Source organism: Macaca mulatta, chromosome 6 (genome assembly GCF_049350105.2).
Source record: "Macaca mulatta isolate MMU2019108-1 chromosome 6, T2T-MMU8v2.0, whole genome shotgun sequence".
Lineage (NCBI taxonomy): Eukaryota > Metazoa > Chordata > Mammalia > Primates > Cercopithecidae > Macaca > Macaca mulatta.
The window spans coordinates 146,004,979-146,028,130 of record NC_133411.1 but is presented as its reverse complement, the minus strand read 5'-3'; the positions used below and the strand labels follow the sequence as shown (position 1 = coordinate 146,028,130).

General features: G+C 44.0%; 1 protein-coding gene across 6 annotated transcripts in view; it reads left to right on the top strand.

Moving 5' to 3' along the window:
* The window catches only part of SPOCK1 (SPARC (osteonectin), cwcv and kazal like domains proteoglycan 1), a 515,462-nt gene that overhangs the window by 333,091 nt on the left and 159,219 nt on the right, over positions 1 to 23,152 (top strand). For all 6 annotated transcript variants that reach the window (XM_015140905.3, XM_078004311.1, XM_078004310.1 and 3 more), the window contains 1 exon segment: positions 21,325 to 21,439. In XM_015140905.3, the coding sequence (XP_014996391.1) occupies positions 21,325 to 21,439 (115 nt within the window).

Below are 23,152 nucleotides of genomic sequence, written 5' to 3'. Positions count from 1 at the left end.
ACACGAAGTTTTTGGCTGAATCAATGAATGAATGGATAAATTATATAGTAATATGGTAATAAAACAATTCAAGGATGCCCACTCTTATGATTTCTCTTCAACGTAGTACTGGAAGTCCTAGTCAGTGCAGTCAGACAAGAGAAAGAAATAAAGGGCAGCCAAATCCATATAGAGGAAGTCAAACTGTCGCTGTTTGCCGATTATGTGGTTGTATACCTAGAAAACCCTAAAGACTCATCCACAGAGCTCCTAGAACTGGTAAATGAATTCAGCAAAGTTTCCAGATACAAGGTTAATGTACACAAATCAGTAGCTCTTCTATACACCAACAGCAACCAAGTGGAGAATCAAATCAAGAACTCAACCCCTTTTACAATAACTACAACAAACAAACAAACAAAAACAAACAAACAAAAAAAACCACTTAGGAATATAACTAACCAAGGAGTCAAAAGACCTCCACAGGAAAACTGCCAAACTCTGCTGAAAGAAATTATAGACGACACAAACAAATGGAAACATATCCCATGCTCATGGACGGGTAGAATAAATACTGTGAAAATAACCATACTGCTAAAAGCAATCTACAAATTCAATGAAATCTCCATCAAGACACCATCGTCATTCTTCACAGAACTAGAAAAAAAATTCTGAAATTCATGTGGAATCCAAATAGAGCCCGCATAGCCAAAGCAAGACTGAGCAAAAAGAGCAAATCTGGAGGCATCACACTACCTGGTTTCAAACTATACTATAAGGCCATCATCACCAAAACAGCATAGTAGTGGTATAAAAATAGGCACATAGACCAACGGAACAGAATAGAGAACCCAGAAATAAACCCAAATACTTACAGCCAACTGATCTTCGACAAAGCAGACAAAATCATGAAGTGGAGAAAGGACACTCTTTTCAATAAATGGTGCTGGAGTAATTGGCTACCCACATGTAGGAGAATGAAACTGGATCCTCATCTCTCACCTTATAAAAAATCAACTCAAGATCAATTAAGGATTTAAACCTAATACCTGAAACTATAAAAATTCTAGAAGATAATGTTGGAAAAACCCTTCTAGATATTGGCTTAGGCAAGGATTTCATGACCAAGAACCCAAAAGCAAATGCAACAAAAGCAAAGATAAATAGCTGGGACCTAATTAAACTAAGGAGCTTTTGCATGGCAAAAGGAACAATCAGCAGAGTAAACAGAACCCACCAAGTGGGAGAAAATCTTCAGAATCTGTACATCTGACAAAGGACTAATATCCACAATCTACAGTGAACTCAAACAAATCAGTAAGAAAAAACAATCCCATGAAAAAGTGGGCTAAGGATATGAATAGACAGTTCTCAAAAGAAGATATACAAATGGCCAACAAACATATGAAAAAATGTTCAATATCACTAATGACCAGGGAAATGCAAATCAAAATCACAATGAGATACCACCTCACTCCTGCAAGAATTGCCATAATCAAAAACAAAAAACAAAAAACAAACAAACAAAAAACAGTAGATGTTGCTGTGGATGCAGTGAACAGGGAACACTTCTACACTGCTGGCGGGAATGTAAACTAGTACAGCCACTATGGAAAACAGTGTAGAGTTTCCTTAAAGAGCTAAAAATGTAACTACCATTTGATCCAGCAATCCCACTACTGAGTATCTACCCAGAGGAAAAGAAGTCATTATTCGAAAAAGATACTTGCACATGCATGTTTATAGTGGCACAATTCACAAAGGCAAAATCGTGAAACCAATCCAAATGTCCATCAATCAATGAATGGATAAAGAAACTGTGATATATATATATATAATGGAATACTATGCAGCCACAAAAGGGAAGGAATTAACAGCATTTACAGTGACCTGGATGAGACTGGAGACTGTTATTATAAGTGAAGTAACTCAGGAATGGAAAACCAAATATTGTATGTTCTCACTGATATGTGGGAGCTAAGCTATGAGGCCACAAAGGCATAAGAATGATACAATGGACTTTGGGGACTTGGGAAGAGTGGGAAGCAGGTGAGGGATAAAAGACTACAAATATGGTGCAGTGTACACTGCTCGGGTGAAGGGTGCACCAAAATCTCACAAATCACCACTAAAGAACTTACTCATGTTACCATACACCACCAGTCCCCCAGTAACTTATGGAAAAAAAAGACTTATTTACCTCCTTATGTTCACCAAGGCAAAGAAAACATGCCAGATTTCCAATAAAAATATAGACATGGGTTGGCAAAAAAATTAAAGTAAAAATAGAAATAAATGGCTTCAAGGGACTCAAGACCTCAGCGGAGGAAGTAATTGCAGATGTGGTAGAAAGAGAACTAGAATTAAAAGTGGACAGTTCATAATACAAAGATATGGAACCAACCTAAGCGCGCATTGACCAGTGAGTAGGCAAAGAAAATATGGTATATATACACCACAGAATACTACTCAGCCATTAAAAAAAAAATTGTGCCTTTTGCGGCAACTTTGTTGAAGCAAAGTGAAGTAACTTGGGAACAGGAAACCAAATACTGCGTGTTCTAACTCATAAGTGGGAGCTAAACTATGGGTATGCAAAGGCATAGAGTGATATGTTGGACTTTGGAGACTCAGAAGTGGGAGGCTGGCATTGGGGCTGGCTGGTGGGGGTGAAGGATAAAAAAAAACTACATATTGGGTACAGTGTATGCTACTCAGGTGATGGGTGTACTAAAATCTCAGAAAGCATTGGGTTTTTTGATGATCCTAATTAGCTTTTCTTGGAGATTTGTGAGACAACATATACTTGACATTGTCAACTCTAAGGTATTTATTCTATGGCCTAGAATATTTAAAGTAGAAGTGATCCCATTTTAAGAAACCTGTATTTTCTTGCCTTATGTAACTCCTTCTGATGTTGATATTCTTTGAAGTATTTTTCCACTTCCAAATTACCCATTCTCTAGGAATATTGTATCTCCATCAAAGAAAGGAAGGGCAAGAAAGACTATGAGTGGGCTCTTTGCTTCCTGAGATAAGCCTTCCCTCCCTGGGCCATAGTTGATTTGGTCAAGGGGAGCATCTGATTCCTGCTGGACCAGTCAGGTATACCTGATCATTTAGACTGAGAATTTAGATTTGGGAATAAGAGCATGTCAATCTCTTCCTGTTATTGGAGCTGGGAGCCATGGGCAGCCATATTTCCCCTGTGGATCCTGGAGAAGCCACATGAGAAGTTGGCAATTTGCCATCTCTTTAGGAGATCCCTTCCTTTGCAGACCAGGTCATTCACCTCATCCCTGTGAAATGGATGAGATTTGCTCAGAGGTCTTCTCACACCCCCAACCTGTCCTTTCTCCATGGTCCCTCCCTTGTCATGGTGCCCCATGAGACTCCTTCCCTTCTGTGGCACAGTCACTGCCCCCTTTCCAGATGTACTTTGTGGAGTGTTCTGTGTACATTTCATGACACCCATTCCAGTGATATACATAGTATTTTTCATCTCCAGGGAGCAGCTTTCTGTGGGCTGTGGTGTTGAGGAGAATCAACTCATCCCAATCACTCAGAGCCTTCACAGTAGTAAGGTTCAGTGTGCTAACTTGCCCAGATGTTGGCTGCATTTCAACTGACGTATTCCATGTCCCAAAACTGGTTTCTAACCAGAGACCGTTTTGAAGTTCTCTGCAGAGTATGAGCCTATATTGCCAAGGAGTTCTTTGAACGTTAGCAACAGAATGTGACTCAACTGTCACAAGAAGGGTATCCAAAGCTCCCAGAGGCTGCCAAAGCCTGGAAATCCCCAGCTTGGAAATGTGAAAGGACTAAGGGGAGGCCAAAGGGCTAGGCAACAGGAACCCCAGTCTAATCATTGCCAGTGTCCCCTCTGCCCTGAGGCTCCTCCTTCACATTGCAGAGTCTCTGGACAGTCATTGGGATGGAATCACCAGGATGGGGAGAGGCAGGATCAGCTGGCCACATCTGTCTTTTTAGTGGGGAGTGGGCATTTGGGACCCCACATCACAAAAATGCCCATAAAGTTTTGTGTGCAAGTTTTTTTTCTCTGTGTGTGTGTGGTTTCTTTTTTTTGAGACGGAATCTCCTTCTTGCTGCCCAGGCTAGAGTGCAGTGGCACAATCTCTGCTCACTGCAACCTCCGGCCTCAACCTCACTGATTCTCCGGCCTCAACCTCCCAAGTAACTGGGATTACAGGCAAGCACCACCACACCTGGCTAATTTTTTGGTATTTTTAGTAGAGACGGGGTTCACCACGTTAGCCAGGCTGGTTTCGATCTCCTGACCTCAGGTGATCCACCTGCCTTGGCCTCCTGAAGTGCTGGGATTACAGGTGTGAGCAACTGCGCCTGGCCCCATATGCAAGTTTTAAACTATCTAAAAACTGTTACCAGACCCAGCACTTTGGGAGGCCGAGATGGGCGGATCACAAGGTCAGGACATCGAGACCATCCTGGCTAACACAGTGAAACCCCGTCTCTACTTAAAAAAAAAAACAAAAAACTAGCCGGGCGACGTGGCGGGTGCCTGTAGTCCCAGCTACTCGGGAGGCTGAGGCAGGAGAATGGCGTAAACCCGGGAGGCAGAGCTTGCAGTGAGCTGAGATCCGGCCACTGCACTCCAGCCTGGGCAACAGAGCCAGACTCCGTCTCAAAAAAAAAAAAAAAAAACAAAAAAAAAAACTGTTACCAGAATCCTAGTGACCAACCTTTCATCCATAGGAGTTTCTGTTCATTCATATCATTTCAGAGATTAGTGCCTGGGGAATGGGATTGGAACCAAGTGATTAACAAGACACTCTATGGAGAGAGAAATCATGTAGAAGGCTTCCTCACTTGCCAGCTTTTGGATACATGGTGGTAAAGACCCAGCCCAGCAAAAGCACCGGGAGGAAGAGGTCCCTTTCTTGCTCTGGGAGTCACCTCTGGAATCCAACAGCATTTAGACAGCACGCTTGAGACTGAAAGAAAAAAGCAGAGTCCAGCCTAGTAGGAGGGGAAAATTCTCCAGGACAGAGGATTGCTAAATTAATTACTCGGATGCAAAAAAATTCAAAGGAAGAATAATTAGACAGCCTATTAAGCTAAAAAAGAAGTTATCATGTTGTTTGCCACACAATGAAGTACCAAGGACTGGGAGCTGCTTTTAAACTACAGAAAACTAATCCTCCTGGAGCATTCCCATCCAAATTGTCTTGGGAGTCTTTGGAATTTGAGCAGTGTGGTTGTTTATTTTATGAAGAAAAGATGTGTTCTTATGGAGCTCTAGGTAGTGCAAACACCAGTGCCGGTGGGACCAAGCGGCAATTCATGTAAAAGTGCAGGAGGGAGGAAGGGACCCGGGCAGCGGAGAGTAAAGGGGGAGAAGGAAATGATAACAGGACGGAGGCAGCCATGGGGGAGTGCAAGCCCAAGTGTGGCCAGATCTTTCTATTAAAAATAACCCCAAAATTTATGATAGATTTTTGTATGATATTCCTTAATTTCTTACTGCTAGCCACTTATTTTAAAAGCACTATATGGACTGGTCACCACATACCTGTGGGCTCATTGGTGCAGGAGGGCTCTGGATCCACTTGTGTTTGAATTCTTGCTTGTCCCTTCTAGCTCTAGATGCTTGAGCAAATTCTGGGTCTTCTCTCAACAAGTTTCTCTGTTACCTTGGCTATAGAATGAGGATGAAGGGAACACCTGGCTCATGGTTTTACTGTACAGATTCCTTGAGGTCATATACACCAGGCACCTACCAGATACCTTCCACAGGCCTGCAATTACCTGAGCACAGGAATAGGCCCTCCCTTTTCAACATGTATATTCATCACCCCAAATGATGTAGTAGTAGGTGCTCAGTGAAGGTCAGTGCTTCACACACACATGAATTATTGGATATCAGACTACTTCAGAGTAAACTCTATTCTCCTATTAATTTCCCTTTTGAGGTCAAAAGGTGAGGGGTTGCTATGGCAATGTGTTCTCATGAGGAATTATGCCCCAGGATATGAATATGCAAACTCTGCTGAGATAGAGAAGGATGGTTTGAGGAGTCTTTGGAATTTAAGCATTGTGGTTGTTTATTTTATTCATGACCCTTGGAAGCCAGAACAGCAGAGGCCAGCTTCACAGGGCAGACCACGTTCACATGTCACCTCATTTTTGCAGCAATACTTGGTGCAAAAGTAATTTATATTGCTACAGGCCCTTCTCACTCTCAGAGTGCAGAGGCACTTACCCTGCTCCCCCAGGACCTGAGGAGCCAGGAATGCACCTCAGAGGCCCCTTACATTGTGGTGCTACCCTATCTGGTGATGCTATGTGGTTTTGACTTAGTCCATCCCTTAATGCTACTGCCTGAAACAGGAGTGAACGTAGTCTGAAAAGTTGTCAACTTGCCATTTAGAAATCGGTGGAAATCAGTGGCCTGCTTCATCAGTTGAAAAGTCTAGATGTTGACTTGGCTTCCAATGAGAGAAACTTTTCAGGAGGGAGCAAGGCCGCCCAGCGGGTCTGCCCTCTAACAGGGCTTTGAACAGGCATCAAGGGCCTCTTGCCCTTGTTGATTGGACAGGGCCCACAAAGAGACCAGACGGAGCCTTTGTTTGCCAGAGAAAGGAACACACTAGGGAGATTTGTTGCCCATTTAAAAAACGATTGGGCATGAAATGGATACTGTTTGAATTACACAGACACACATCTTCTCATTAGCTTTTTCAGGATCACAAAAAAGCCTGATGGCTGGTTTAGTCCCAGCCAGTGGGAAGTGGTGCCAAAAATCTCTGTTACACATTTGCATGGGGAAGGACTATTTGGAGAAAGGGTATCCCCGTATTTCATCTCCTTTCTGCTGTTGATGGAGTGCCACGTATCAGTTTCCAGCGTGACCTCACTGAGTGGAGGGTGTTAAACCATCCTTTCACCTTTCCCCACATTGGTTAACTGGACAACAGTGGAGGGAGGTGACCAGTCTTCTGATTGGGGGAGTTGTGAGAGTGGAGTGCAGGCCCATTAAGATGGGGACTCACCAGCAGGGGACAGGGGACTGCTGTGGATAGCATGGCCATTCTGGCACCAGGGGCAGCTCACAGGAGGTCTCCTGGGAAATAGAGATTAGAAGCAACACAATTTCAGGACTGTAATTTGGCTTAAAGATGACCTGCTGGAGAAACCTGGAGAGGAAAAGGGGCCCAGTTTGGGCTGCTGCACCTGAAAGGAATGCTTAAAAGGGATCATGTGGGAAGAGTTGACACTAACACTTACTGAGGACTTGCAATCAATGTTAAGCAATTTGACACATTGTCTCACCCAGTCCTCCTGACCACCATATCAGGGAGATGTTACCACTCCTCTTTAAAGCTCAGAGAAACTATGTAACTTGTCCAACCTCACACAGCACACAGCGTGCAAGGAGCTAAGCTCAGATTTGGAACTGGCTATGTCTGAAGCCCACAGTTCATTCTCCTTTGGCCCTTCCACATAATTTCTATCATACATGTTGGTGATTTGCTTATAGGAGTAAAGACCGTGACTAGGAAGTTGGCGATCTGGGTTCTCTGCAGATTGTTCACCTTTAGCTTTGGCACTCTGAGCAATGGTCACTCAAGAACCCTGTGTTGAAGCAGCCCCTTGGGTCTGTGAGGGCATTATGATGATCATAAAGCTGGGTACAGATCTGGAGCAAGGCCAGTCCACTGTTGCTGATGAACCTCAGTTAGACTTCAACATGTTCATCAGATATCTGGAGACTCATTGCACCAACAATGCACACGCTGATGTGAGAACCCATCATTCTAAAGATACCTCCTGGTCCTGGTTCAATAGTGTGTCCTTGGAAAAGTCATGAGATCTATTGCTACCTGTTTCTTTATCCAACACTCCAAGGCCATTTCCCATCCTGGGGCCCTTGCAGTCCCTCTCCTGGGATTGCATTGTTCCTCAGCAGATCTTCAAAACACTGGCTCCCTCTTGTCAGATCATGGCTTAAATGTCACCTCCTCAGAGGTATTCCCTGACCACTTAATCCAGAGTGACCATCTAGGAGCTCTCTATTATATCACTCTTAAAATGTGCTGCTTAGGTCTTATCATTATCTCATGTTTTCTCCTTACCTTTCTTCCGTGTCTATTTCTTCTTTCCTCTCCCTGCGTTCTTTCTTTTCTTTTCTTTTTTTTGTTTTTGAGACAGAGTCTTGCTCTGTCACCCAGGCTGGAGTGCAGTGGCATGATCATGGCTCACTGCAGCCTTGACTTCCTGGGCTCAAGGGATCCTCCCACCTCTGCCTCCTGAGTAGTTGAGACTACAGGCGTGTGCCACCATGCCTGGCTAATTTTTTTCAAAAAATTTTGTAGAGACAGGGTTTTGCTATGTTGCCCAGGCTGGTCTTGAACTCCTGGACTCAAGCAATCCTCCCTCTTTAGTCTCACAAGGTGCTGGGATTACAGGCATGAGCCACAGAGTCTGGCCTCTTTCTCCTCCCCTCGTTTCTTTCTTATCACCTCTCTACTAGGTCATAAGTTCCTTAAGAGCTAGGACTTTGTCTGTCTTAAGCATCTCTGAATTCTCAATGGTTATAATAGTACTTGACATATAAAATGAGTTTCATAAATGTTTGTTGAATTGACAAATTGAAGCCTTCCCTACATTAAAAATGAGTGTTTTTATTCTCTGAAACAAAAAAACAATAAAAGAAAAATGAGTGTATTGGTCTGGAAATACTCCAGGGATTCTCACAGCTCTGAATTTTTGTGACCTGGAAATCTTAAGTTATTAGATCCATCCAGAGATGCCCCTTGCACAGAGTTTTTCAGCATTAACTGAACATGTCCTTTACAGCAGACACATATCAGGGGACTTGGGATTCAGAAATAGTGAGCAAAACTTGGCCCCTGGCCTCACAGAGCAGGCTAGAGTAGTGGTTAAGACCAAGGACCTGGGCTCAGCAATAGTTATTGAACTCCCATGATATTCCAGACACTGTGTTAGGTGAGAGGCGGCATGTGGCAGTGAAGAGGATAGACACTGTCTTTAGTCTCTTGGAACTTCAACTGGATTTACTAGACTTACAGTTCAACCCCAGATTGGCCACTTACTAGTTGAATTATCTCTGGCAAATTCTAATTCTTTCTTTTGGCCTCCCAGGGTGGTGTAAGAATGGAATGGTATTTTGTATTGGACAGTGCAGTCAAGACGCAAGAGACATGAAAGCACCTCAAATGTTTGAAGGTTTGTGGGTTGTCCATGTAAATTAAGGCAGGGTAAATATTGGACGATAAGGAGAATATTGGCAGGAAATGGGAACTATATTCTGGAAGAGAAGTTTCAAGCCAGACTGTAGAAGACAGTCATGAGTCTCCTTTAAAAGAAAAAATTAGAATCCTTAACTTTAACAAAAACTAGAATGTCAACAACCCCTCTGGTGGAAAGAATTCTGCAGCCATTATAGTAGCCAAAGATGATTTTCTTTCTGCTCTGTCTTACCTGTTAGGTGATCAGTATTTATTGCTATAGAACAAAAAAAGAAAGATTTTGCCCTTTGTGTTTGTTTTATGCTTGTCTTAGGAAACCCCATAGGTCCTTTTCCATTATTTATTGTTGCAACTATCTTCCATGTGCAGTTAAGCCCTGTTTTATGTTTTATATTAGCATGATAGCCCTTATCTTAGCCAATGTAAGGGAAGTGATTAGCTATTGAGTGGCGCATTGGTGGAGAGAGAGGTGGGAAAAAGCTGGTTGCCAGCAAGGCAGGAACTGAGAATTGTTTAGCTTATTTAGATGCATTGATGAAGTATTTTAGCCGTGACTGAATAGCACAGGACACACACACAAAAACAGAGAAACAACAGGAATACGTAAGACTTAAGTTATATGGCACTTGCCAATTCCGATAGTGGGGGATGCAACCATTTTTCTCTCAGCTTGAGGTGGTTTCTAATAGTAGATGCCCCAAGAAACCTCAGCTCCAATCAACACTAATTTTGTCATGATTGCTTCAATGTTATCAGTTGAGGAATGAAATTTAACAACCTTGGGAACCACCCTAAGGAAGCAGAAAAGAACCTGCTCTAATTGGAGAAAGAAAGGGCTTGAAAATGAATAGTCTTCAAATATCCATTTACACAGCCAAGTGTTTCTGAAAAATTAACAGTGAGAGGGATGAAAGTAGTAACAGCTTTAATTTTAATATATCTGGGGAACTGCAAATGCTTTGTAGCTCATTTAAATACCTCACCCAGTGCTTGGCATTTACAAGGCTCTCAAACAAGCTTTGAACTTTATAGGGTCAGTTCTCTGAAAACCTCTAGGACCTTTCACCTGTGGGATTGAGATTCCAGGGAGGAGATGGTATGGAAATCTGCTTCAGGGGGCATGGGATACATTTTCAATTAGTCAGATTTAATAGGAGCTGCTTTCTGGTCCTGCGAGAATAAAGAATTTGCTTATGAGAGTTCTTTGTGTGTACGTTTACTGGTATTGATTTTCTGTCTCACATAACAGTACCCTGGAGAGCTTACCACTTCATTCTAGGACCCTTTAAACTTGTTCAATACTTTCAACACTGCTCAAACTTTTCTACCAAAGAGCTCCTAAGGACAAGTAAGAGCAAATACCTATTTTGAGGTTCAGGGGGCAGAATCCACTGTGAGACGTACGTTCTTGAAGTCTCTTCTATACAAGTGTATATACATTTTCCTTTCTATTCCATAGTAGATCGTGATTGCCTTAACATAAATAAGTTCTAGCCAGGCTCAGTGGCTCAAGCCTCTAATTCCCGTACTTCGGGAGACTGACATTGGTGGACTGCTTGAGGCCAGGAGTTTGAGACCAGCCTGGACAACATAGCCAGATCCTACCTCTACAGCAACAACAACAACAAAATTACAAAATACAAAATATAAGTTTTAGATTACCTACTACCATCTAGTAAAATAGATGCTGCAGGGAGATTCAATATAGATTTGCATTCTCCTTGGCATGTCATATAGTCTGAGAAGCAAGGATTAGGTTGGATTATGGGAACACAAGAGAAAGAAGAAGTGACCAGGCTGTGCCAGATGCATATGGTGTAGGGCTACCTGTTTCCCTTCCTTTAGTTGATTTTTAGACTTGTTGAGAGATGACCTCACCAGAGTGCTCCACTGAAGCTCTGTTCCATAGGCTGATATACTGCAGAAGTGACCTCTTCATCTGAGGCTCTGAGAGGTGATTTGAGGTCCCTGTTTCCAATCTGGGGTAGGCTTTCCCTACAGACTTTCCTGTTCTGGTTTCAATTAACACCTGTCACTGCCAGGCTCTGTAGGAGAGGGCAGAAGACATTCACGGGCTGAGGATCAGAGAGCACCAACCTTATACACCACACTTGCCTTGCTGAGCCCTGCCTGCCCATTTGTCGGCAACATACCCCTTGCCACCAACTTCCCTGGACTCCTGTCTGCTTGGATCAACACTATTTGCCAGATTCTGTTTCCCTAACCAAGCTCTTCTTTTTTTCTAGCCTCTTACCAACAGTGCTGGAATGTAGGCCCTTAGGATACTTTAACAATTAAACTCTGTGACTCTTTAATAGTGACATTTCAAAGCCCAAAAAGCATCTCTTAAAACAAAAAGAGCACGAGCATAGGTTTGTGTACAAGGCTCTGTTGTGTGAACCTAGTGCCCAGAACTTAGGAGACGAAGAGGATTTTCATCCTTTATCCCCAGCCCTTACTATCTGTGGGTAGAGACAAGGCAGAGGGCTCTACTAGAGAGGCATGAGCTACCTGGTGGTTGTAGGGTGGTTCATCAGTGGTGTGGATGTGGTTAGTCAGCAGAAGTTTTCGCGACAAAGTGGACACCATGCTTGATGTTGAAAAGCTTTAATGTTTCTTCTTACAGAGTTTACCATTTTGAGATTAGAAAGACTGAACAGAATTATGGCTCCAGGATCTTGTGTTTCTGAAGTGTCCAGGGTCCCTTGCCCTTAGTGGACATCCATTTTCTGTATTTTAGGAGCAAGGTAAAAAGAGGTGGTAAGAGCCATGAAGATAATAAATGAGTATGAACTGTGCGCCAGGCCCTGTGCTAGACGACCTTCATGTGTTATCCCATCAGATCCTCACAACATCTCAGTAAAGTGGATCTGTTTGCCTGCAACTGAATCCTAAAGAGTTAAGTAACCCATCAAGATATCTCACAGGCAAGAAGTGGGACAGCTGCCTCTCTCCTCTCAAACTTCCATCTCTCCCAGCCAAATGCTTGGGTTCTTATCTTCTAGGTACACTAAAAATTTGGCAGAAATTCTTGGAGTTGCTGAGTTTCCCAATCCTTACATAATCAACAACCATGGCTACTGAATAATGTCAGAATAATCAGAACCAAAAGAGTTAATTCTCTGGATGTCTTTGGCCTGGGGAAAGCTCCATGTTTTTATAGAAATTTTAATTGCATTAAAGTGAAGCACAGGTACAAAAGATAGACTTTATGAGCCACAGTGATCTTTTAAGTATACTTTTTTCCAGGAAATATTTGATTTTTACTATGCTTTTTGTGCCCTCTTATTCTCTTAGGTTATAGAATTGGTTCTTTTGTATTTTGAGTAAATCTCTCTCGTTTGTTCATAAATGTCTTATGAATAATTTATGTCAATTATAATGAAATAGAACCCAAGTACCTTTACTATTATAGCATTTTAATAAATTCTGGCCATTGTGATGGATGAGAAGGTAAAGACTTCTCTGTGGATGATATCTTTTTCTCTACTTATAGGCAAGGCCATTCTCAGCTCCTGTTGCCCACACTGCCCTGTCCCATGCTGCACCAGGCTTCATGCATCTCCCCATTAGCAGTGTGGAACATACGCACACTTCACAGAAACCTCTCACAGAAGGAACCACAGTTAGTTCACCTGGTCCTGTTGTTTCTTAAGTCAGAGGGAGTTAAGTTCACAGGACAGCAGCATTGCCTTTAAAAGCAGCTTGCACTTTTGTATTCATTATAAAAGTAATAAAGCTTATTAAGATAGCCAACAATTTGGCTTTGATTTCTGATAGCTCAATCTTTTTTCACAGGAAGGCTTTTTTTATGAGGTCTTCTGGGTAACATGAATCTTGGGGAAGGTGGACAGAGGGGTGTGGTACATTGCTAATTGACACTTTAATCATTGCCTTTATCCCCATCACAAGTTATTTTCATTAGTGGTTTAGTGACTTCAAGTATCAGCCTTGGTGTGAGACTCACCAAGATTAAAATCCAGGCTCACTGACTGTATGACCACAAACAGACTTAACATTTCTCTGTCAGTTACCAGTTGGTAAATTAAGAATGATCTGATCTCTGTATCCATTTCTTTATTGTTGAATTAGGATAATAGTACATTATTCTATAGTTGGTGGTTGTCATTGTCTCCATGTCAGCCCCCTAATTAGGTGACAGAGTATGTAATATTCTCCCTCCCTTTCCTTTCTATTTTATCCCCCCTCTCCTTCTACTTCCTCTCCGCACTCCCACCCCACTTTCAAAGGGAAATCAATTTCTTGATGGAAATGCTGAGTGAGGGTCCTTGTCAGAGCAGCTGGGGAGCAGGGAAAATGTGAGATGACAGCTTTGAGAAGGGAGGCTTGGCTGCCCAGGCTAATAAAATTTTGTGGTCGTTGGTTTTATGACTCACATTTCCACAGCTGCTCTGGCAGACCCCTCTTAATGCCTTCTTTTCTAATGATCAGGACGTGTAAATTACCATGTTGGGCTTATCAGTGGTTGCTCATAATGTCTTGCTTTGCATGTGAGCAGAGGGGCCAAGCTCTTCCCAGCCACTCTCAGTAGTGGGTAGTGCTTAACTCCTTCATCTCAGAGACAAATGCCAAGATCTCCCAGGGCTGGGTACCTGCTCTGAACCCTGGCCACGGTCACGGCTTGTCATTGTCTCCTTGCTGCACACAGGATTTGAGATAGAGGGCAATCAGGAGAAACTGAGGGCCCTGGTCTGGGAGTAGGGCGGAGGCTGTGGCTGTGGCTATGGGGAGAGGAAGGGTAGGGAAGGGAAAGGCACTTCCTTTGGAAGAAGGCAGGTCTGGTTCTGAGTAGTGGCTTTGCCGTCAAGGCTTTATGGTGCTGGGAAGTTACTTTACCGTTTCAAACTGGTTTTCTCATCTTCAACTTGCCTTTTCACTTAATTTATCATAAATATCTACCTATGTTACCAAATATGGATCTGCTAGTTTCTGTAAAATAGCTGCATGACGTTTAAAATATGTATTATGTAATTAACTAAACCATTTCCCTACAGTTGGCGTTCTGGATTGAATGTTTTTGTCCCCCTCAAATTCCCATGTTGAAGCTCCAATTCCTAGGGTGTCTGTATCTGGAGAGGGGGCCTCTAAGAAAGTAATTAAGGTTAAAAGAGGTCCAAAGGGTGGAGCCCTGAGCTGATAGGATAAGTGTCCTTATAAGAAGAGACACAGAGAGAGCTGACTCTCTCTCTCTCCAAGTGCTTGCATCGAGGAAAAACCATGTAAGCATGTAGCAAAAAGCTGGCTGTCTGCAAGCCAGGAAGAGAGCCCTCCTAGAACCTCACCCTACCGGCACCCTGATCTCAGACTTCCAGTCACCAGCACTGTGGGAAAATAAATTTCTGTTGTTTAAGCCCCCAGTCTGTGGTACTTTTGTTATGGCTGCCCGAGCAGACTAACACAGATGGACATTCAAATGGTTATAATTTCCCCTTATTATAGATTATTAAGATGAACACTTTTGCCTAATATGTTCACTTGCTGGATCATAGGATGTTTCTTTTTTCCCTTTTTGCTTGTTATAATTTTTATATGTACCAAAATGGTGAGAGGATACCATAAACTTCTATACACCCATCTACCTGTTTAACAATTGTTATCATTTAAGGGCACAAGCAAAATATTGGCCCCCCAAAAAGGCTGTTATCAGTTTATAACCCACTCCCCGACCACACACACACACACACACACACACACACACACACACACACATAATGTAACAGAGAAGATGCTTTTAGCTTTGACACAGAAAGAAGTCCCCAGGCCTTCAGTTTAAAGGGGAAAGAAAAGGTGTCTTCCCAGGAGGGCTATCTTTGGTCAGACTCATCTTTTTATCCTCTGCCTATTTGTCTCTGCCTGTCCCGTGTCGCTCCCCACAGATTCCCCAATCCTTAAATGCAGGAGTCCGATCTTGGTGTCACTCTGCTCTCTGCCCTATCCAGGCACATGACCAATAGGCCCTTTATTTGTCCTGGGAGAACTTGGCCAGCCCCTTGAATACGAAAGGAAAGAATGGTGAGGAGGTTTTCCAAGCTGCCATTCTTCCCTGGTTACAGCAAAGACTGTATGGGCAGAATCTTCTGTTTTATATTCTGAGAGACTCTGTCGTCAGCTGGTGAACAAGCCTCTCTGGAGACGCGGGAGGCAAGATGCATGCACGGGTTACCATGGGGACAGACAAGCTGCCATAAATGTTCCTGCTCTTAGCTTGAGCTTGACGAGGTTTTCACAGTTTGGAGTAATTTCTTTGTCAGTCGTCCATTAAGTCACTCCTAATGAATCACTGGGAGTGTCTGCTCTTCACATGAACCTTGGGTTAGCATGACTCAGGCAGAGAGCAGTCTTAAAAGCAACAGCGAGACAACAGGCCATCTTTAACTGGTGGACTTTTTGCAAATCGAGGGGCCTCTGACCTGAGGAAGATTCTGGAAGTCACCAGAGTGGGCCAGGAGTTCATGCTGCTGTTTTAGATTAATCGTTTGCTTACTGGTCTCAGCCGGTAGGCTTGTGCCTCCCAGAATCCTGTGTGGCTTGATGTTCCTGGGGAGAGGGAGGAAGGAGGTTCCTGGCAGGAGAAAAGGGGTTCTAAGAGGACCACTGGGCCCTCCAACCCTGACATCCTCTGTCATTTGGAGGACAAGAATATATGTAGTGTGTCTCTTCTTACTAAGTGCCACTTTCTACATAAAATGCATATTTAGGGTTCCCTCTTCCTGCCCCTCTCCCCCGACTTTAGTCTGGTCACAGGTTCTTGCATGCTGGGTTGAAGGCATGGTGGAACTCAAAGGCCCTGGCTCCCCAGCATGGTCCCTGTGGCTCCAAGGCCCTTCAGGACTAGGCTCAGCCGCCTCTCCAGCCTTTTTACTCACTGGCCTGCTCCAACCTCTGCCAGCCCGAGGAAACACTTGGATTCCTTAAGCCTGCCACAAACTTTCTTACCCCTGGAAAGACAGCTTCCTGTTGTCTGGAGTCTTCTTCCTCATCCTGTTATCTGGTTTGAACCTACTTTTCCATAGATGTCAGTCTGTTCAGGAATTCTCACATGACCCCCTGAAAGGCTGAATTAGGTACCTCACCTGTCCCCCATAGAACTCTCCTCTCAACAGTGCTCAACAGTGAACCCCTGGCGAGCTGGAAGGACATCTTTTTGCTCACCTCTTTGTATTCACCTTTAGCCTGCAGAAATATGCTTCACACTGAATGATACTCTGTAAATGTTAATTGAATAAACACAAATGTGTGTGATTTCCCCCAGGTGAGGAACCCTTTGGGCCAACCCACAAAATGGAACCTTCTTCTCATCTCAGCATCTCTGAGATGGTATCAAGCTCTGCTGTGCTAGGTGTCATGACCCTTTGCCAATTAGCCTACAGGATGTGCTCAAGGAGAGCGCAAAGGCTTGATTCAGGATTTTAAAATCAATGTAGCTAATTAAAAAAATAACTTGTTGAACTGAAAAACAACTTCAGAAACAATTAAGATAATTAAAATATCACCACCTTAATTGAGACCAAGTAGCGAGCTTAAAAATAAAGTTAATAAAAAAAAAGTTACATGAAACTAGTAATTAACTGGCTTTTGAATTCAGTGCTTTACAGCTTAACAAATCTCTTTAAATTAATTCATTCTTGGTTTGTTCCTTGAGAAAAGTTTCTGTAAAAAGTCATTCTGGAAAAAATAATTGGATATGTGCTGGGTGCCAGTTGACTCTTGAATACTTCTGCATATAGGTGGGAAAGATAAAATTAACCTTTGGTGGTCACCTGCTCTGTGCTAGGGAAGCTGTCCTGTTTGGGTCCACAGGAGTCCTGCAGGTTTGGCGATAGAAGAGGTAGAGAGGACACAGGGCTTTGTCATCCTCTGGGGATGTCTGCATCCTGTCACTCCTCGTATGCAGAGAGAGATTGAAACTTAGAGCAAGGTCCCCAAGAAATCAGTAGCACCATGACAAGGAAACTTTGAACCCTGCTCGGGGCTGTCACGCTCAGCTGTCTCTCCTACCTTCTCACCTGCAGTTTCCCCTACTTATTAAAAGGCCTCTCAAATGCCACTTATTATTCGGATCTCTTATCCTTCTCTTTACAAAGTGCTGCCACAGTCCTCTCCAGTACCGGTGCTGGGTGCCTTTCAGGAGCATCCGTCACCCTGAGCGTTGAGGCTGCTAGAAAAAACGTACTTGGGAGGCCTGCGTTTAAATGGAAATGACACTCCTCATCCCCTTTCAATCCCAGTGTTGCTGTTTTTCAAAAACAAAATGCGGCAAGGTGATGAAACAAACGCTGACAGCTTGATTTGTTACTGTTTTGTTGCTCTGTGAAGTTCATTTACTCTAAATAATTTGCATACAGGTTTGAAGTATTCAGACTCTAGTAATTGATTTTTAGCAGACTTGATTTCTGTATGCAAATTGTTAAGTATGTGTAGGGAGTTTAATAACGAACAGTTTTTATTTATTAGTATTTTGGATTGGAGGTTTTTGGTTTTTAAAGAAATGTTAGCTTCCAGAAGTGGAGGGTGGTCTACAGGAGTTAGCCTAAGGTAGGGTGACAGATGGCAAGACTATAGGAACAAAATTGACCAGACCATGGTTCCTTTGACTCAGTTGGGGGATGGCTGCATTCACAGGCGGTAGGCTGAGGGCTCAGGTGTCCAGAGCTGGGCACCCCACCCTCTGGGGGAAGATCAGGGCTGGTGACCTCATCCTGTGGGGCGTACTGAGAGGGAATCATGGACCATTCTCTGCAGCACCAGCTCACCTGGCTGCCCCCTCCTTTTACCCAGTAAGTCTCATTCTGCCCCAAAAGCCTCTCAAGAATATGGTGCACCTGGGCCCTTGGTGTGAGGTAAGCCCCCCAATCAGCTTTTTAAAGAAGATAGTAGGAGATTCTCATGCTTCGAGCATACCTTGGTGAAGAATTTGGGTTCTGGAGTCACAGCCCAGGTTTGTTCTGCATCTCTCATTAGCAATTTATTTTTAAGACCTGCACATTAATAGCAGCTACCTCCTTTGATAGCTATGAAAATTAAATGTGGTAATCCAATCAGAGGGCTTAGTTCACTGCCTGTATGTCAAAAGCACTCGGTGAGTGTTAACTATGGTTCTTTGTTACTATGAAAACTCATTATTTACTCTGGGAACAAAAGACAAACACAAACAACTTAATAAACACATATGAGGTGCTTAGCATGTTCCAGGTCTGTGCTAAGTACTTACAGATATTAACTCATTAAATGTTCATGACAACCACCATGCAATAGCAGGTTCTGTTTTTATCCCCATTTTCACAGAAGAGGAAAGTGAGGTATAGCAAGGTTAACAAGCAGCAGAGGCAGGGTTCAGTCACAGAAGCTACACCGCCCTGGAGTCTGTGCTGTTCCCGGCTCTGCTCAGCTGATTCCTGATCCTTGTGATTGCACTGTCGGTTGAGACCACCCGGGGGGCAGTGTGGCATGTTAACAAAGTTGGCTGCAGGGGCAAAAATAAGCTCAAATTCTGCCACAAAACTTGTCATGTAGTACTGCAGATTTTGACACCCATCACCCTAGGCCAGCCTGTTTTTCTCCATCTCTGACATCCACTCAAGTGAAAATCTCAAGTTCTCTGCTGCAGCACTTGGCATGTATTGGGGGAAATACCTCATCTGGTAACTATGACTGAGGCTGCCAGTGGTCTAGTCCCCAAGTTTCTTGAGATCTATAAATGTCTTCATCCTGTGGTGTGTGGAAGTGTGAGAATGGGCAATGAAGGACTGACATGTCCTGCTAAGCTGTTCAAGCCCCAGGAATGCCATTGGGTGTTGTGTGTTCAGGACCCTTGAGAAATTTTCATCATTACTGGTCATCTGGTAGTCATTCTTAATTGTTGACTCAATTTTGGATGATTCTTGGAGAACGAGTCAAAGTTGGCTGAGCTGTAGTCCCAGGTTGGGCGTGGGGTGGGCTGAGACCACACCAGCCTCCTGGCTTCTCATGCAGACATCCCCAGGAACCAAAAGAGTTCCACTTAGGACCAGGAAGCTCTTGCTGCAAGTTTCTGGAAGGCCCAGCCTTGGAAGACTCTGAAGGTAGACACAGGGCCCTGCCACCTGCCTTGCAGAGGTTGCCTTCAGCTTAAGAGCTCTGAGTGAATGAACACTTTGTCCCTGGGGCTCAAATCAGCCTCTTTTATCTCACAGCCTGTTTCTCTCTGCTAAGATCCAAGTATCAGAGCCACATCCCTTGGGGAGTAGACTCTACCAGGTGACTCCCCTAGGACTGGGCCTTGGGTCTTGTTACTTTCCAGATGGGCCTGAGAATGCAGCCTGGCTTCTGTTTACAGCTGCTGAAGCTGCAGCAGTGGAGGGAGCCAGCTAAGCTGTTCAAGTAGCAGAAATACCTTTGGAAGTTGTGTGTTCAGGACTCTTGAGAAATTCTCAGCAGGCATCTGAAGAAAGTAGCGTGCAGATTCTGGGCCTGGGCAGGAAGAGAGGAACGGTGACGTCCTCTACATGCTGAGGAGTCAGGATGGCTAAGAGTCCATGATTGAGGGCTCTGTGACATTTCTTTATGTTTGTTTTGGTTTGGTTTTTTGACCATGTCATTTCTTGTAGAAGTTTTGCTGTACCTGCTCAGGATACCAATTTGTTTAACCAAATGTTTGCATGGGGAGGACATGGGGAGACATCACCTTCCCTGACTGTGGAGAGCAGTTATGAAAGATTTACTACTTAATAGGCTTTAGGCCCCAGAGCTGGAAGATGGCACAATTGCTTTTGTTTTGTAGAGAATTCCCCGAGGCCTCTTCTGTGCCAATGATGAGCATGTGCACCTCAGCATGCAGAGTGCTGATTAGCCGAGGGCCTGCTGCTCAGCCTATTCCAGGAAATGTTGCAATATATGAACTGCTGTCTTTGGAGACCCTTTCTAGAGTTACTTGTTTGAATCAACTCCCCCCACCCCCTCCCGTCTCATTACTGCCTCCCCACAAACCACACTTAATAGTCAGATTGAGTATCTTATGATTGCCCGAACATGCCTCCCTGCACTCGCTGTGCCGGTTCACTCTGCCTGGATTGCTTTTTCTATCTTTGCTTTTCAAAATCCTGCCCATACTTCAAGATCCAATTCACATATTAATGCTTCACCAATCCTTGCCCTAGAAATTGATCTCCATTTTTCTCTTGAGCTCTGTTATCATTTTATATGCCCGTCATGGTCCTTATCTAATTCTGCCTTGCACAATAAATATTTATGTGTAAGCTTTCCCCTCCCTGGTACATTGTAACTTTGCACAGCACAAACTGTCTCATACATCGTGAAGTTCTTCAAAAACTTAAAATAGGTTGTTTATGCACATAGTTAGTGTTTATTGAATGGAAGCAAAAAACTCTGTCCTCAAGGACTTTTTATAGGAAATGAGTAAACTTAGGCATGAATGAAGTCATAAAAAGCAACACCAGATTCATAACCAAAGAGGTAAAAGTAGCTCTTGTTTCTTGGATCACATAAGATTTGAAAGGATTTTTTAAAAGTAATTCCTGCCTGAGCTGAAGATGCTGAAACACCCAAAGCACAAAGGAATTGCTCCCCTGATGTTGAGGAAGAATGTGTGATATACACAGAATTTCCCCAGGCTTGGGCTTTCATTCTGTTCCCCTCCAGCCTCAGAGAACAGCACCGAGGGCAAACACATGGTTGGTTTATTTTCTACCTGTTTATTTAAGTAGAAATGGAAATTAAGGCCGGGTGCAGTGGCTCAGGTCTGTACTTCCAGCACTTTGGGAGGTCGAGGCAGGTGGATCACCTGAAGTCAGGAGTTTGAGACCAGCCTGGCCAACATGGTGAAACTCCATCTCTATTAAAAATACAAAAATTAGCCGGGTGTGGTGGTGAGCGCCTGTAGTCCCAGCTACTTTGGGAGGCTGAGGCAGGAAAATCGCTTGAACCCGGGAAGGGGAGGTTGCAGTGAGCTGAGATCACACCACTGTCCACCAGCCTGGGCGACACAGCAAGACTCCATCTCAACCAAAAAAAAAAAAAGAAAAATTAAATGTCCCTGGAGGTCCTAACCCCGCCCTCCTTCTTGTTTTTGCCTCAGCCCTGGACCCATCCAAGGACCCCTGCCTGAAGGTGAAATGCAGCCCTCACAAAGTGTGTGTGACCCAGGACTACCAGACCGCCCTGTGTGTCAGTCGTAAGCACCTGCTCCCCAGGTAAGGCAGGAAGGCTGGGGGCTGGGGGCTGGGAGGCATTCTGCAGCTGGCAGATCTAAGGGTTTCTAGTCTTTGATGTGGGGATATGGGGAGGGGAGAGCATAGTATTAAGGTCGCCATTTGTATGGTGTTTGGTGCCTGTACTCCGACTATGATAGGAATCTCAGTTCTCAAACACAGGTTTACAAAGAATGTCCATCTTTATTTCCTTTAAATCGGCTTCATTTTGACTCTGAGTCCGGATCTGCACAGATGAGGGGAAAATTCCTTCTTGGTCATTATTGGGACCTTTCTCCTCCCAGAGTGATGCCACGACCCAGGAAACTTACAACTAAGAAAACAGGGGCCAAGTGTTTAGTCTCCTGGTTGCACTGACAGCCTCACTGTGATGATTCTTCGAGGTCCCTTGAGGCTCAAGAACTCTCTGCTTCCATGTCTCCATCGGATGTAGCATCTTTGCCAGCCTTGGTTTTTGGGTCCTGCTTTCTCAAGACCACCACACCACCATTCCTTCTGGGAACATGCTATTTCCTCAGGGTACAGCCCCTGATATCCTCTTTTCCCCAGCCCAGGGGGAAGTGTCCCCCGTCTTCTTCAGGGTCCTTAAAGTCATTGCTCTTTCCCCTAACTCCAGTCCCAGCATCATCTATTCAGTGGGTTCAGGCTTTCACAAATGATGGATGCAGCCTTTCAATTCAGACTGCTCCTTCCTTTGGTCCTGTAAAAATACCTGAAGCATGAAAGCAAACAAATATACACATGGAAACGGGCTTTCTTTAAGAAGGGAGTCGGATGGGGCAGGGATGAGAGGAAGGCAATTTCAGTGCATATTCTGCATTTCTCCCTGTACTGCCTGTACAATTGAGAGGTGTCACAATGGGGCTTTTACCCGTGTCCATTTCCCAAGGGGGTAATATGCTTTGCCGCTCACTTGCACTGCACCTTAGGCAAATAAAGCAACCTTTCTGAATATAGATAAAGATTCCCACTTAAATCTGCTCCCCACCGAGAACTTTTGCTCTATATCTCCAGCTTGAGCTGGGACCATGCAGAATGGGTCCTATCCCCTCCCTCTGTTCCTGAAGTCCAAGCAATGCTGGTCCCCTTGGCTGTTCCTCTTGGGGTATGTTTTAATTTCCCCCAATCTTGTAAATGGTTCCCTCTGGATGTGCCTGGGGAGCTCCTGCCCTCTGAAATCATGGTCTGGCAGAGAAATGGTGCTCCTGACATAAGGTGAGCATCTAGAACAGCCCCCACCCCACACCCTTCTGGCCTCTCTAAGCCTGGCACCTGCAGCAATAGACCTTGCCTCCAGGGCCATCTTGCTCTGGGTCACTGTCAAGGTTATTTTTAAAAAAATCAGACTTTGTCTCTACAAGAGCAAGATGCAAGGTATCATAATGTGCTTTTCTCTGTCCCCAGACTGAACTGTTTTCCTGGTGGTAAAGCTAGATTGCATCTCTGAAAGACTTCAGCCTGTGCCAGCATTGTGCTCAGCACTGTTTCCTTGAGTTCTTTCAGCCATTTTGTAAATTTGGTATTTATGTTGTCTCTGCTTTCCAAAGAGAGGACTGAAGCTAGTGAGGCATTAGTAATTTGTTTGCAAGCAGCAGCATGATTCAAACCCAGGATTGTCTGCCTCCAAAGTTCATGGTTTTCACTACTACAATATGTTGATGTCTTCATTTTACCTGTTATTGTCTGCTCATCCAT